General features: G+C 36.2%; 1 protein-coding gene across 2 annotated transcripts in view; it reads left to right on the forward strand.

Annotated features, from left to right (window-relative positions):
- The window catches only part of CFAP54 (cilia and flagella associated protein 54), a 325,301-nt gene that overhangs the window by 31,684 nt on the left and 277,512 nt on the right, over positions 1 to 16,105 (forward strand). For both annotated transcript variants that reach the window (XM_058308572.1, XM_058308573.2), the window contains exons 6-12: positions 383 to 526; positions 2,766 to 2,879; positions 3,003 to 3,104; positions 9,211 to 9,409; positions 11,962 to 12,143; positions 12,539 to 12,704; positions 14,454 to 14,539. In XM_058308572.1, coding sequence (XP_058164555.1) covers positions 383 to 526; positions 2,766 to 2,879; positions 3,003 to 3,104; positions 9,211 to 9,409; positions 11,962 to 12,143; positions 12,539 to 12,704; positions 14,454 to 14,539 — 993 coding nt within the window. The remainder of the gene's footprint in view (positions 1 to 382; positions 527 to 2,765; positions 2,880 to 3,002; positions 3,105 to 9,210; positions 9,410 to 11,961; positions 12,144 to 12,538; positions 12,705 to 14,453; positions 14,540 to 16,105) is intronic.

Raw genomic sequence — 16,105 nt, forward strand, 5'->3', positions numbered from 1 at the left:
CCCCTACCTTCCTTTACCAGTTTATTTTTGTAATAATACACAATAATACACAATAATACACAATAACAATAATGATGGCATTATTTGGAGCTAGTTCCTAGACCATTGTTAATATTTGACAATTACGGCAATGTGCTGAGTTCATATGGTGACTCTAGGAGCTAAGAAGACATCCTAAAATGGCTAATTTGAGTTCTCTGCATTATTAACTTTTGCTCTTTTCAGTGCTTGTTTTTTTCCTTGGGTCATTATTTCTCTGTTATTTTTTGGTTTTAGTAGTCAGCAATCTGTGCTCACAATTTATAATTTGATTGTATTATATAAACTCATCATTATTAGCTTAAAATGTATATGTTCAACTGTGCCTGCCTTTCCTTCTCAGGCCTTAGAATATCTCCTGTGGGCCAGTATCTGTATGGAATCCTCGGTGCCGCTCCTGTCCGTCAGGTACTTGACATGGAGAGCTACTCTTTACACCGCTGTGTGCCAGTGTTACTATGACTGCCAAGCTGGTATTAACGGAGAGGTATGCTACTTGGTAATTCTGAGGATTCCAATATTTTAAAATACAACTTACTGAGGATCTTCTCTTTTAGAAGCCTGGCAAGAAAAAAAAGAGAATTGAAATGAGGCAAAGACAAAAGTTCAAGGCCTTATTGGCAGGAATTTGTTTGGCATCTCTTTATTTGTCAACCAAAGTGGTGCTGATGCAAAATACCAGAAATTGGTTGGTTTTTATAAAGAATAATTATTTGGGGTAGAACCATACTGTTACCAGGCCATAAAGCATAAGTTACCTCCCTCACCAAAGTTTATTGCCATGTGTTGGAGCAAGTTGGCTGCCAATGCCTGCCAGGGCTCAGGCTTCCTGGGTTCCTCACTTCCCAGGGCTTGCTTCTCTCTGGGCTCAGCTGCTTTGCTCTCTCTACAAGGCCAGCTGTAGATTATCAGGTGAACAGCTTGTCTCTCTTCCTGGGGCCTCTGCCCTATCTGCTTCTCTGTGTGTTAACTTTCTGGGCTTCAGCATCAAAACTCCAAACTTCCTTCTCTGGGGTGTGGTTTCTGTGTGAGCCCCTGCCCACCAAGGGGTGAGGACTCAGTGTCCTACTGACGTGGCCCAATCAAAGCCTCAGTCATTGTTTAATCAAGTGAAAGTGACACCTCTTGATATCCAATATTATCCAATATGATCTAATATGCCCAGAGGAACAAACCAGTTTACAAACATAATCCATTGCCTATTTTTGGAATTCATAAACAATATCAAGCTCTACAGTCTCTATCCCATTGATCTCTAGCTCTACTTTCTGCTTTCTCCTTTATTCTCTATTGATTTTCACCCTTCTTGCTCCTTTCCTTTTCTGAATCACCTTTCTTATATTTTTTCTTCCTCGTTTTGTTCTTCTGTGCAAGTCGCCTTTCTTCCCTGTTAATTTTTGTCTTCCATACCACCTACTATCCATTTATCTTGTTTTCTTCTGCTTCCAGCCACCATTTCATATACTCTGTTTCTCTTTCTTCCTCTTTTTCTATATACATTTTAGACTGAATACTTGAAATGTCATTTACTGGTCTACATGGATCTCTGTGTAAATTTTAAAATGTGCCTCTCTTCAGGCTTTAAAATGTGGTTGGGGCCTTGGTGAAAATTAGAAATAAGCAACCCATCCTTTGGGCTAGTATCTCTGCAGAGGGGTGCATGGTTTGTGAGTGGAGGGCAGGATAGATCTCAGCCCTCGCTCAACTCATTAGTTGAACTCTTGTACAGGACACAGTCTTCACAGCTCTACAAATACTGGTTCATTTCTTGTTTGTGACATAAATAGATGATCTGGCCAGTTAATGGTTCTTTTACATTCTTCCTATCCAATCTAATTCTGAGGGGTTGGATGGCAGTGGTCCATAAGCAGGGGAGTAGCCTAATTAAACCCTTGTAACATATTCTTCTAGTTCAGGATACTTTCTAGAAACTACTACCATATGTGTATAGTTGATTTTCATTTACTAGTGGTTGCATATTTATTTCTATAGCTATTAAAATATCAGGGAATGGAATATTTGCATGGTTTTTACTATTTGATTTCTATTGGAATTCTTTATTGGAAAATTTAGCTCTTTATGTTAAATCCATAAATTTAACATTTATGGATGTTAATATTGTGATCAAGAAACATCTTCGGGAAAATTAATAAAATATAAATGAAAACTTTCCAAAGAATTGCTAAAATAAATTATTTTAATTGAACTCTTTTGTTATTATCTCTAGAGAATTATAATGATGATGATCTGATTAAATAAGCATGCCTGCCTTTTTCCTTCCCTTCTTTCCTTAGATATTTTTTAAATACCCCCTAAATGCTGGGTACTGGAGATATAGAAGTGAATAAGACCCTTAGGATTTGAGAAGAGCATTGAGGAGGGTTGTTTATGTATGTCTGTGTATGTGCATGCAATGCAAGAGAAGTGATCTTTTGTAAGCTACAGTATAACCCAGAGTTCTGCTTTCCTTTCCTTGCTTTTTCATACTTTCTTAATTCATAGAGATAGCATATATGACAGTTTATTAACTTTAAATATACAGAGTTTAATGGTGCTCACAGGAAATGAGAGGCTGGATAGCCTCAGTGTTATAAAGGAGTCACTATCAGCCTAGGGGTTAATTCACATATTAAATCAAATGTCTGGAAGAATAAAACATACTATCTTGATTCATTTTTAATTGCTGTCCTCTTATTATAAATTGCATTTATTTTAATTCCATATAGGCATTTGCTCGGCGTGCATTAGCTAAAATTGATGAGTTAAAGCAACTGGAATCAATGAGTTCCTTACAATCACAGGAAGAATCCAGAAGATATTATAGAGAGGCCACGATAAAGGTATAAACATTTCATGAGATAAAAAAAAATTACAGCACTCTACAGTTGATTAAGTACTTAATCTTAGTAGCTGGGAAATACACGCCATTGTTACTTCATATGTAATTTCTCTTTTTGAGGCAGATGGCAGTGATGATCTTCAAAAGAGGAGTATTTGAATCTAGAAGAAAAAACAAGTCTTTCTTTAGACCAAAGATCAGGGTTAACATAAGGGAAGTACAAACTGTAAGTCTAAGAATGTCTTCTCTATTTAAGACTCTGTGGTGTGTGTGTTATGCCTCTGTATCTTTTAAGCCTTGTCACTAAATATTAAATCCTGCCTCTGCTTCTCTGAATCAATGGGCAATTACAAAGAAGAATGGTTTCCCCAGTTTGGACTTGGCCTCATTTCATCCCTTTCTCAAAACTTTTTTGCCTTAGCATCATCTCAGTTTTGTGGCTTTAAAAGGACAAGAGACTGAAGAAGAGCCTGGGAAAGATACAAATGAAAGAGCCATTGTGCATGAACAGGCCTCTGAGTCGTTCTGCGTAGGGCTTTGACTTTGCCTGTGTAGAATCAGCTTAGAAGGCTTTGAGTATGGAGACAAGGTAGAAATATCCTTTCTCATCAGCGTCAGGTCTTACCTTTGGGTAACCCTCACATCTTGGTGGCTTAATAGGATGATTTATTTCCCACTCGGGTAGTATGTCCCCTGCCCAGGATAGGAACCCAGGGCCAGGCTTAGGAGCAGCCCTTGTTTTGAAAATGGTGGGTTGTTCTGTCAGAGGGGAAAAAAGAGAGCTGTGGAGGATCTCACATGGGCAGTAATGCTCAGCATGGAAGTCTCTCCTTCCCACCTATCATAACTGGCCAGCTGGCCTCTTCCCACCACAGGGGGCCGTATTCATCCACTACTGCTAAGGACCCCCACGGGGAGGAGTGGGAAATAGTTCTGCCTTTTGCTTCTCCCACTGTCTTCCCCTTTGTCTTTCTGAATTCAATATCCCTCATGACCCTGTTATATATCTCTAAGAAGCTTTCCCTGACTGTTCTAAATGGCCATAACCTCTTTTCTGCCAGCTTCCATATAGGGATAGAAAATTAAAGGGAAGGAGAAGAAGATAAGTGTATTAGTCAATCAAAGGGGTGCAGATGCAAAATACCAGAAACCTGTTGGCTTTTTTAAGATTTCCTTCCTTCCTTCCTTCCTTCCTTCCTTCCTTCCTTCCTTCCTTCCTTCCTTCCTTCCTTCCTGCCTGCCTGCCTGCCTGCCTTCCTTCCTTCCTTCCTTCCTTCCTTCCTTCCTTCCTTCCTTCCCTCCCTCCCTCCTTCCTTCCTTCCTTCCCTCCTTCCTCCCTTCCTCCCTCTCTCTCTTTCTCTCTTTCTCTCTTTCTCTTTCTCCCCCCTCCTTCCATTGTCTGCTCTCTGTGTCCATTTGCTGTGTGTTCTTCTGTGTCTGCTTGTATTCTCATTAGGCAACTCTAGGAACTGATCCTGGGACCTTCCAGGGGAGAGAGATGATCATTCACTTGTGCCACCTCAGCTCCCTGATCTGCTGCGTCTCTTATTATCTCTACTCTTTGTCTGTTTTTGTTGTGTCATTTTGCTGTGCCAGCCCTCCACATGGGCCAACACTCATGCATGGGCCAGCACTCCGCGGAGGCTGCTTGCCACGTGGGCCAACTTACCTTCACCAGGAGGCCCTGGGCATTGAACCCAGGACCTCCTATATGGTAGACAGCAGCCCAATTGCTTGAGTCACATCCACGTCCTATGTTGACTTTTATAAAGGGTATTTATTTGGGGTAGAAGCTTACAGTTACCAGGCCAAAAAGCCTAAGTTACTTCCCTCACTAAAGTCTATTGCTATGTATTGGGACAAGATGTCTGCCAATGTCTGCCAAGAGTTCAGGCTTCTTGGGTTCCTTTCTTCCTGGGGCTCTGTTTCCCTCCAGGCTCAGCTGCTGTGCTCTCTGCGCAAGGTCAGCAATAGCCTATCAGGTGAATGACTCTGTCTCTCTCCCCTGGGCTTCTGCGGTATCTAAGGAGCCATCTCTATTCCTCTGTGTTCTTCTCCTGTGTGTTCACTTTCCAGGCTCCAGCTCAAAACTCCCAACTCTGTCCTTTGCCATGTCTTTTCTCTGTGAGTCCCTACCCACCACAGGGCGGGGACTGAATGCCCTACTGACATGACCCAATCAAAGTCCTAATCATAATTTAATTAATTAAAAGTGATACCTCTGACAGACCAGTTTAGAACATAATCCAGTAACTATTTTCAGAATTCATAAACAATGCCAAACTACTACAGTGAGTTTCTTTGTGACAGAAGAGTTGTAGAATCTCAGAGCTTTGAAGGAATTTTTGAACTAATCTAGTTCAATCCTTTACTATTAAAGCTGAGGAAAATAAAGCTCACAGAATTTAAATCATTGGCTCAAGGTCACACTGGCAGACCTGGAATCAGACCTGGATATTTAGACTCTTAAGTCCAGTGCTTTCTCACTATACCAATGACTGCTGTTTCCTTTCCTCATTTTTTTACTTGTAATATATAGGAGTAATTGTTATTATTTTAAAAATAGATATAAGGTTTAAATAAAAATATTATTTGGGCACAGTTAGCTTTTTATTGATTCTTAGATACCTCTTGCTGAGACCAGAAGTGCATTTTATATATCCTTTTAAAACCATGCCCCTTGCTTTAGTATATAGTTGGTGGGGTTGTAACTTGCCACATTATAGGCAGTTTTTCTGATGAGCAGTTGAGCTGCCCGCATCTGGTATTGCGAAGCAGTAATGCTATAGTCTTTGTAAGCGAGCAGGGACAATTTTTCTTCTCACCAGTTTTTTTTTTCCTTTGAGTGAACCAAATTTAATGATCTAAACCTGAAACACTGGATAGCTACAGTGTTGAGTCAATATCAACCTACAGTTTAATTCACAGATTAAATCAAATGTCTAAGAGAATGAAACAGTCTTGCATGTTTAAGGATTTGAATTGTAATCATCTTGCTATTAAAATGTTTAAAATTCCACATAACGTTATATTAAAAAACTTATTTATTTCTGATATCCTTAAGATAATTGTTACATGAAAAAAGCTGTGGTGGTGTATATTTTTAGAAAAAAATTGTTTAGTGGGTATTTCTTACAGAAAATAGTCAATGTCCCTTTTTTATAATGTCATACTAACTACTCTGGCATATTTTTCAGAATGTCCTGCTTTATATATATGAAATGATAATTTTATTACATTTCTGCAAAAGAAAGTAGCATTCAATATACCTTAATTTATTTTCTAAAACATTTTCGTGTGTGTAAATCTGTTGTCAACTCAGATTAAATCATTTTGACTTTCACAAGATTATTTTAAATGACTATTAATTCAGACTCCTAATGATCAACCATTAGTAATTCATTCAGTAAATATTTCTTAAGTACCTGCTATGTGAACAAGATAGACTGAGATTGTCTTCCAGTGGAGAAATTATATAATAAATAAATAAACAAAATAACTATTGCTTGTGATAAGGATTAAGAGGGAAATAACAGTGGTGGTGGGGATAAAATTAGTTACATGATGTAACATCCCTTAGGATGTTTCTGGCAAGAGGTAGGTCCTTGGTAAATGTGAATCATTATTTATTTATCTATCTATTTATGATTCACTCATTCATTCATTCAACAGCTGTGTATTGCATGCCCACTGTGATGCCAAGTATGGTGGAATATAGAAAGGACCAAGTCTCAGTCCTGTCTTTGTGAATGGTTTTGGAATAATGGGTAGGATTTGGCTAGACAGGGAGAATAGGGGAAAGCATTCTAAGTAAAGGTCCAGAGCTTGAACATAGCTTGGAAGTAGGAATAAGCAAAGTTTGTTGAGGGATAGTGATAAACTGAGCTTGACTTGGGTATGTGTATTAGGTTGGGAATTTAACATAATGTATCTCATGGGGTAGATGTCATGGAGACCAGAGTATTTAGAGGTAGAACATCTTTCATGCAGCCTGATATTTTTAAAGACCATAAAATATTCTATGTGTACATATATCACACTTTAATAATTTTATTTTAGTTTTTCCAATTTTTTTCTATATAAATATTGATATGATCAGCAGCATCATTAGGTGCAATGTATTTTATTTTCTGTGGACAAAATTCAAAGTGTGGGATTACTGAATCAAAGAATATATACTAGTTTCTTAAGGCTGCCATAATAAATGACCACAAATTGGGTGGCTTAAAATGACAGACATTTATTCTCCCACAGTCCTGAAGGCTCTAAGGATAAAATCAAGGCATCCACAGGACCCTGCTGCCTTCCAAGGCTCTAGGGCAGAATACTTCCTAGTCTTTGCTTTGCTTCTCGTGGTTCTTGGCGATCCTTGGTATTCCTTGGCTTGTAGAGATCCAATCTCTGCCTCCATCTTCACATGGCCTTCTTCTCTGTGTGTGTCTCTCTGTGTCCTCTCCCCTTCTTATTATGACACCAGGCACTGGATTTAGGGTCCACCCTAATCCAGTATGACCTCACCTTACCTATTCCTATAAAGACCCCATTTCCAAATTGAGTTATATTCTGTGATTCTGGGTAGATATGAATTTTTGGAGGACACTATTCAACCCACTATAGGATATAAAGACCTTTATTTCTCAAGATGTGTATTGCCAAATTGATTTCCAAAATGGGTAATCCTACTCTTTTTATTATTATTTTTTTGAATTTTATTTTATTTTATTTTAAAGAAGGCTTAGATTATATAGATGTTACATCAAATATATAGGAGATTCCCATATGTACCCCCTCCACCCACTCCCATACTTTTCCCCATTAATGACATCTTTCATTAGTGTGGTACATTTGTTACAATTGATAAACACATATTGGAGCATTGCTTCTAACCATGGTCTCTTTTATATTATTTTTGATAATTCAGTTTTCATAAAAGGGTTTGTCATTTTAGCTTCATTCTTTCATCCAACTTTTCCTTATGTTTATTTCCCTTTTTTGTGACTTATTGCTCATAGCCTGACCATCTATCTACTAGAGATTTTAATTTTTAAAATACATTTTGGATAAGCAAATTATTTTTATAAACATTAATATTTTACTTGTCCTACTTGATAATCCATTATTTTTCTTATTATTTTAGCTTTAATTCTTATTTTATAGAGCCTTTAAATATTTATACTTAAAAATCTCATAATTATTATTCATTCACAGCTCTGATAAATAATCTATCCCACTTTCTGTTAGTTTTTCCGTGATATTTAAAAAAAACCAATTTCACGCTTTATCATCTGGAGTTTGCCATTCTTTTTGAACACTTCTAATTTTTATAAAGTTTATTATTCTGTTCACATATATAAATATATTTAAAGTTTTGTTTTAAACTGGAGTAAATTTTTAAAAAGATATTCTTAACTCTCTTTGTAAGGAAAGAGAGGGCAAGACATAATAAGCTCATGTGTTATTGAGGTTTTTAACATACTGGTTAACTATGGTTTGAAAGGCCTTAGAAACTAGTAAGTAGGAAAGGTGGTATTTGCAGGAAAATAGTCCAAGGATGTTTATCCCTGCTTTTGTTTTTCTTTCTGACCTTGCCCCAAGAAGAGGAAAGAAGAAAGGCAATCAGGAGGAATATGGTTGTTACCTTTTAGCTGGACACAAATGTTAGAAAAGTCAAATAGAGCCACTTCTCTCATTTATCTGCAGTCTAAAGACAGAGTGCAGGTCATTTGTGTTTGTGCCAAGAGGAGGCAGGCCATCCAGGGGAGGTGGCCTCATTCTGGGCTGGTGCAGAGCAGAGTGGCTGTGTACTCACAAAGTACTCTAAGAGTCACTAGCTTATTGGTATACAGCTGGCCAACCTTCTTTATAGCATACATTAGTGTTTCAAGTTTGGGTTTGAGGACCTTCTACATTAGAATCTCCTTCAGTGCTTATTAAAAATGTCCCACCCAGAGCTATTGAATCTTTGAAGACTTGATCTGGGAATCTAAAACTCATTCTTGAGGGATTCTTATGCAACTAAAGTTAGAATTTCAGTTCCTTAAGGCTCTTAAGGTTCCATTAAGCATGTGATGATTGATGCTGGCCTACCTAACAAAAAGATAGTAACAGACTTTTTATGCTGCTTTGGAAACACAAACCCAAAATATAAAGAAATTGCAAACACCTCTGCTGTAGTGGCAGTGGGGCAGAAGCTTTAACGGAGTCAGGAGTAACACCTCAGAAAAGAAAACCAGAAAAACAGCAATCTCATTGTTGGACCAGCCACTCTGTCTTTAAGCAGTACACCGTAGAACTTAAAAAAAAATGACCTGTACTTTTTGTTGTTGTTCCAGTTGCCGTGGCCACGTACAGCCACAGAACGGTTGTTGGATGAGATGTTTGACAGCACTGCATCCCGGTTTCTGGCCGTCTTGGAAGCTCTTTCTGATTCAAATAGGCGAATACTGCAAACAGGACCTCTTGTTACAGATGAAGTAGAGCTTCGTGATGTCGTCTCAGAACTGTTTGTAGCAGGAAAAGAACTTTTAATAAGTAAATAAAATGTTAAGAGTTTATTTTATGGTAGAACATGCATAGCAACAATTTTGGAATGGTAGTGCACACACACAGGAATCTGATACCATAACAATATGTTATTGCCCTTGAGTTCAGCTTGCTAAACTCAATTGAAAATTCAAATAATTTATCAGAGTTTTTCATTTTTATGTGTACAATTTTATCTAGGAAAAATGACAATTTTATTTCTTTTTTTCCAATTCTTATTCTTTTTATTTCTTTTTTCTTGCCTTACTTACCTTATTGTACTGGCTAGGATCTACAATAAAATGTGGAAGAGAAATAGTGGTAACAGACATCCTTGTCTCATTCATGACCTGAGATGGAAAGCTAACAACATTTCACCATTAATTATGATATTTATGAAGGGTTTTTATAGATACCCTTTATCGGATTAAGGATGTTTCCTTTTTCTAGAAGGTTTTTTGTTGTTGTAGTTTGTTTTTAATACTGAATCATTATCAACTTTTATCAAAAACCTTTTCTGGGTTTATTGGATTTATTGAGTTGCTTCTATGGCTTTTCTCTTTTATTTCTGTTAATGTGGTGGATTACATTAATTGCATATCTAGTTTTTAACCACTCTATTTCTGGAATAAACTTAACTTGGAAGTGAGAATTATCCTTTTGATATATTGCTAGATTTTGTTTGCTAAGATTCAATGTTTTTGCATTTCTGTTCATGAGAGAGATTTTCCTTTCTCATAATGTCCTTTACAGTTTTCAAATTCAAGGTAATGCTGGCTTTATAAAATGAGTTAAGAAGTATGCCCTCTTTTTCTCTTATCTGGAAACATTTGTGTCATTTTGGTGATCTTTCTTCCTAAATGTTTGAATTTCCTGGTGAAGCCATCTGGGGTTTTCTTTGGGGAAAGGGTTTTAGTTATGGATTCAGTTTCTTTCATAAATGTAAGACTATTCAGGTTTTCTTTCCATTCCTTTTTTAAAAATAATCTGTCAGTTTTTGGTCAATTGTGTTTTCCTTAAAACTTTTCTATTTTATAGAATATTTTCAAAGTTTTATAAAATTGTTTGTAATATCTCAATATGATATTTTTAATGTCTGTAGGATCTGTGCTTGGACCTCTTTTTCATTCCTAATATTGGTGAATTTGCCTTCTCTCTTATTTCTTCATTTTTACCAAGGATTCACCAATTTCATTAGACTTTTCAAGGAAACAATATTTAACTTTGTTGATTCTTTTTAATGTAGTTTTGTTTTCTGAATTATTAATTTCTGAACTTTATTATTGCCTTTTTATACTTTCTTGGGTTTCCTTTGATGATTTTTAAAAAATTTATTGACTTGGAACTTGATTTTCAGACTCTCTTCTTATTTAATATATGCATATTAAGGCATTTCTCTCTAAGTGTAACTTTAGCTATGTACCTGAAGTTTTGAATTATCATATCTTCATTATCATTTGGTTAAAAATATCTTCTAAGTACCATTGTGATTTCTTCTTTGATATGTAGGTTATGGATCAAAACATAAGGAGATTTTCTAATTATTTTATTGTTATTGATTTCTAGCTTAATTATGCTGTGGTCAGAGAGCAAATAATAATTTGAAAGCTTTGAATTTTGTTAAGACATATTTTGTGGCTAAACCTGTGGTCCGTTTGGTAAATAGTTCGTATGTACTTGAAAAGTCTATGTATTCTTTTGTTGTTGGGTGCATTGTTTTATATATGTTTATTAGGAGAATCTTATAAATCATGTAGTTTAATCCTGTCTATCCTTTTCTTTTCTGCTTGTTTTATAAATTCCTGGGATAGATATGTTAAACATCTTCTGCAACACATTTCTGTTAGTGTGAAATTGTGGGAGCATAGAATATGTGTATGTTCTGCTTTAGCAGATACTGCTTTTCGAAGTGGTTTTGCCAATTTGCACCCCCATCAGTATTTTATGAGAATTCCTCTAAATTCTCACTGACACTTAGTATTATCTGTAATATTATCTGTCTTTTTCATTTTGTCCATTCTAGTGTGATTTAAATGGTATCATATTGTGAATTTAATTTGTATTTCTCTGATGACTATTGAAGTTGAGCCCTTTTTTATTATGTTTACTGGCAATTTGGATATCCTATTTTATCAAGTACCTGTTCAAATATTTTGCCTATTTTTGCCTTTTTAAAAAATTAATTTGCAGGAAATTGTTATGTATTCTGGATTAAGCTCTTTACTTAATATACGTATTGCAAATATTTTCTACCCATTAGTGGCTTGCCTTTTAATTCTCTTAAGGTATCTCTTGAGAAACAGAAATTCTTAATTTTAATGTAGTTGAAATCTATCAACATCTCCTTCATACTTAATTCCTTTGTGTTTAAACTATCTCTGCTATTCCAATACTTCAAAATTCTTGTTTCCCTCACTAAATTATAAGCTTTGTGAAGGTAGGGATTATGTCTATTCTCTTTTCCTTATTTCCCTAGTACTCTGGCAGTGTCTGATAGTTAATATTTAGTAAATACTTCTTTGTATGAATGTGATCAAAAACCTCTCTCTTTCCTTTTCTAGTTTCAAACACTGGTGCAGATGGAAGGCTTGATTTTCCAAACTCATCTTTTCTGGAACTTATTATACAAAGAAAAAATCTTATTTCTATGGATGCTGCTGTGAAATTTATAAAATTAGCTTTTACCTATGAGGAATGGAGTTTATTTGAATCTGTAGCTGTGCAACTTATTGACTTTTTGCAGGTAATAGATACACAGAACCATTAATTTGTTTGTTTTTTAAATTTTTTATCCCCTCCCCTTGCGGCTTGCTTGCTGTCTGCTCAGTGTCTATTCCCTGCATGCTCTTCTGTGTTTTTACTTGTCTCCCTTTTCTTTGTTGTGTCACCTTGCTGAGTCTGCTCTCCGTGGTGCTTGCAGGCCGGGTGGCACTCTGCAGTGCTTGCGGGCCAGTGGCTTTCTGCGGTGTGTGGGCTAGTCTGACTTCACAAGGAGGCCTCAAGTTGCTAACCCAGGGCCTCCCACATGGTAGACGAGAGCCCAACTGATTGAGCCACAGCTGCTTCCCCATTAATTTGTTTTGTTTTGTTAAGGTGACATTGAATTCCCAATTAATTTGTGTGCTATACTTCTCTCAGAAGCAGAATGATCCAGAGTCAAAGACAGCTGAGATGGATTTAACTCTTCTTATTGCAATAGAACCTGTAATCAACGTAAAGAGAAACAAAGGTTTGATCTTTCCTTTGGAAAACTATAAAGAAGGACAAGCAGCTCAAGTTTATGTAAAAAGAATTGCTTTTCAGGGTGAGTATTTATTTGCCCTTTTGAAAATTAAGATAATTTCATCTGATAAAATATACTCTTTATATGTGAGATGAGAAAAAGAACGTTCAAAACAGAGGGGACAGGAAGTGCAAAGGTCCTGAGGTGAGAGTGTGCTTGGTGTGGTGAAGAAATGACAAGGAGGTGTGCACTGCTGGAGTGCATTGGTGGTGATGGAATTTGGAAGTGTGGCAGGAGATGAGGTCAGAGAAGTACCTGAGCTCCAGGTCACACAGGCTCCTAGGCTTTCTAAGGCTGCTGGAACGTGTTCTAAGTGAGAGTTTGAAGTAGAGGAATGAGGTTCTCCTGAGCTGCTAGTTTGCTGGGATAAGTGAGAGGCCAGCAGGACAGGGAATCAAAAGCTGTCAGATGGTGAACCTGGGAAAATTTGGTAATGGTTTTCTCTTTCTTTCCAGCATGCAATGTTTTTCATTCTAGGACTTTTTAAGTCTTAAAAGTTATTTTGGATATAGTAATATAATTGAAAGTCAATGCAAATAATTGTCCCAAATTATCTGTTTTCAAATTCAGATTTATATATACTTTTACTAAGATTTAATGTTATACCCTAGTCTTTATACTGGTTAGATGTAATAGAAACCTATTTGAAGAATTTTCTGTATATTTTGCAAAGCTTCCATTGAAGATGTCATTTTTTTAAAAGCAGTTCTTTTTTCTTTTTTAGATTTATTTTATAATAATTTCTTTCCCCTCCCCCCGGCCCCGTTGTCTGCTCTCTCTGTTCATTTGCTGTGTGTTCTTCTTTGTTCACTTGAATTCTTGTCAGCAGCACCAGGAATCTGTGTCTCTTTTTTGTTGTATCATCTTGCTGTCTCAGCTCTTTGTGTGTGTGGTGCCACTCCTGGGCAGGCTGTGCTTTTATTGCACAGGGCGGCTCTCCTTGAGGGGCACACTCCTTGAGCGTGGGACTCCCCTATGCAGGGGACACCCCTGCGTGGCACAGCACTCCTTGCATGCATCAGCACTGCGCATGGGCAAGTTCACCACATGGGTCAGGAGGCCCTGGATTTGAACCCTGGACCTCCCATATGGTAGGCGGACACTTTATCAGTTGAGCCAAATCCACTTGCCCAGATGTTGTCTATTTTGTTCTCTGTAATCCCTTATTTCAAGATCCATGTGTTAAATTGTTTCTAAAATCAATCCCCTATCCATTTTTTAAATGGGCAATTGATTTTTTTCTCTCCATTTAGTGTGTGGTATTGCAAACACAGTTTAGCCTTCCTTCACCAAATATGTCATCTGAGCTTTTCTCATATAGAATTTCAAAGAAGTGCTACTTTTTTGGCCAATGAGAATTATTTAATCCATATTTTGTGTGTGTGTTTTGCAACTGTCTTAAAACTCTGCTTGACTGTTCAATTGTTGTAAATAATTTTAACCAAGTAATATACAGTTTTCTTCATTCTAGTGATTTCTGAATAAATATCTTCATTGTTTTTATTTCAACTGTCACATTTTATATGTTTTAATACATAAACCTATTTGATTCCTTTTTGGACACAGTTGGTATACAGACTATGAAAAAATCTATTTTAAGTTGAATTAGAGCCCACTTAGATTAGCTTTCATATAGAAGCATTTAAAGGGTTTTTTAACATGATGTTTGTACAGATATTATGTCATTTTTGTAGAATCTCTTTATTTCTTTTCTTTTTGAAATTTAATAATTTATTTTTGGTTTCTTATTTCCCTACTTTATGAATTGAGATCCTTGTATAAAGACCTGTGGATATTCAGAAGATATTTTCCATTTGGCAGCAACCCTATATTCCTGTGTCTGCTCCTCTTCCCAGGTAAAATAGCTCTTTCAGATTATTTTCAATAGTGTGGAAAGAAGCTGTCATATATCCAATTTAAAGGCAGATATAAAATATCACATGAATTGCATCTTGCCAAAATGCTATACTGTTTAATCAATGGAATAAGAGATTGAGTTAGAACCTGACTTGCAGTAATTTTAAGGTTTTTTTGTTTTTGTTTTTTTTTAATGTTATTTTGGATATCAACTTTTTCCTTTTTTGGAAATTCTTAGGCTAGCTATATTTTTAATAATGAAGAAAATGAGGCATTAGTTTTAATGAAGAGTTGATATACTTAATGAGAAATACAGCTTTTCAGTCCCTCACCATGAAGCCTAGTTATTATTTTGAGTCACTTTGCACATAATGGCTGGTATTTCGAAACTGTCCATAGGTGAGTATGAATGTTCTAGGTAAATCTAGGTACTCCTATTTTTTTTTTAATTAAAAAAAATATTGAAGTATATCATTCATATGTGAACATACATACACAATAAATATATAGTAAAAGTTGTAAACTTAGAAAACAGACATACATAATGTCATATGGAGCTCCAGTACATCACCCCACTACCAACACCTTGCATTGTTGTGAAGCATTTGCTACAAATTATGAAAGAGTATTGCCAAAATATTACTACTAGCTATAGTCCGCATCTTAAATTTGGTGTGTTTTCCCCCAACCCACCCTATTATTAACACCCTGCCTTAGTGTTACATATTTGTTGCAGTTCATGAGAAAATGTTCTCATATTTGTCCTAGGGATTCTCTGAGATGTCTCAGGAGCCTGCCTATGAAAATTAGATCCCAATCTGTTTTGATTAGTTTTGTATACAATGTTGAGATTCTGGTAGAAGTTCATTTGAAAACTTGCTTTACTCTTGTACAAAAACTTGAAAACCACTATTGTAGATGGTTGTATTAATTTTGGTCAGTTTAGTGAAACACTGCAAGAAAATTGAGACATTCCACTGTAACTGTGTTTTCCATTTCTTCTGGGCTTATAGAACGTGTTAACCTGTGACAGATATTTAATTTTCTAAATAGACTAGTGTGGTAGCAAGTGTGCTGGATTATTGTAATTTTTACAGTGGGAGGGGTAAACCAAAAAAAAGTAACAATGAAGACTTAAAAGGGTAGGGAATTTTTGACTATCTTTAAAAAAATTTTTTTTTTTTACCATATTTGTCTTAGTTCTATTCAGTGCAATTCAGTAAACATTTATTGATCCTTACTGTGTTCCAAGCACTGTGCTAAACTGCTATATTTGCAAATTCAGTCTTAGATCTGCCCCAAAGGGGCTCTGTCCTTGGTATCATCTAACCATAAACTCATTATCTTTTTAGTTCACCTATACTGAGTAACTTTATTTTTCTTTAGAAAAGATCTGAGTAAGTTTGGTTAAGGGGAGACATCCTCATTCTGGGTCATCTCTTGATTCCTGATGTTCTGCTTAGTTTCTCCATGTCTCCCTTTCCTTTCTATACCCTTCCCCTCTTCTTCCAAGAGTTCATCTCCCTGCTGCTCCCCAATTTTAAAAATTATTTTAATGTAGGAAT

Source organism: Dasypus novemcinctus, chromosome 12, assembly GCF_030445035.2.
Source record: "Dasypus novemcinctus isolate mDasNov1 chromosome 12, mDasNov1.1.hap2, whole genome shotgun sequence".
In the NCBI taxonomy this organism is placed as follows: domain Eukaryota; kingdom Metazoa; phylum Chordata; class Mammalia; order Cingulata; family Dasypodidae; genus Dasypus; species Dasypus novemcinctus.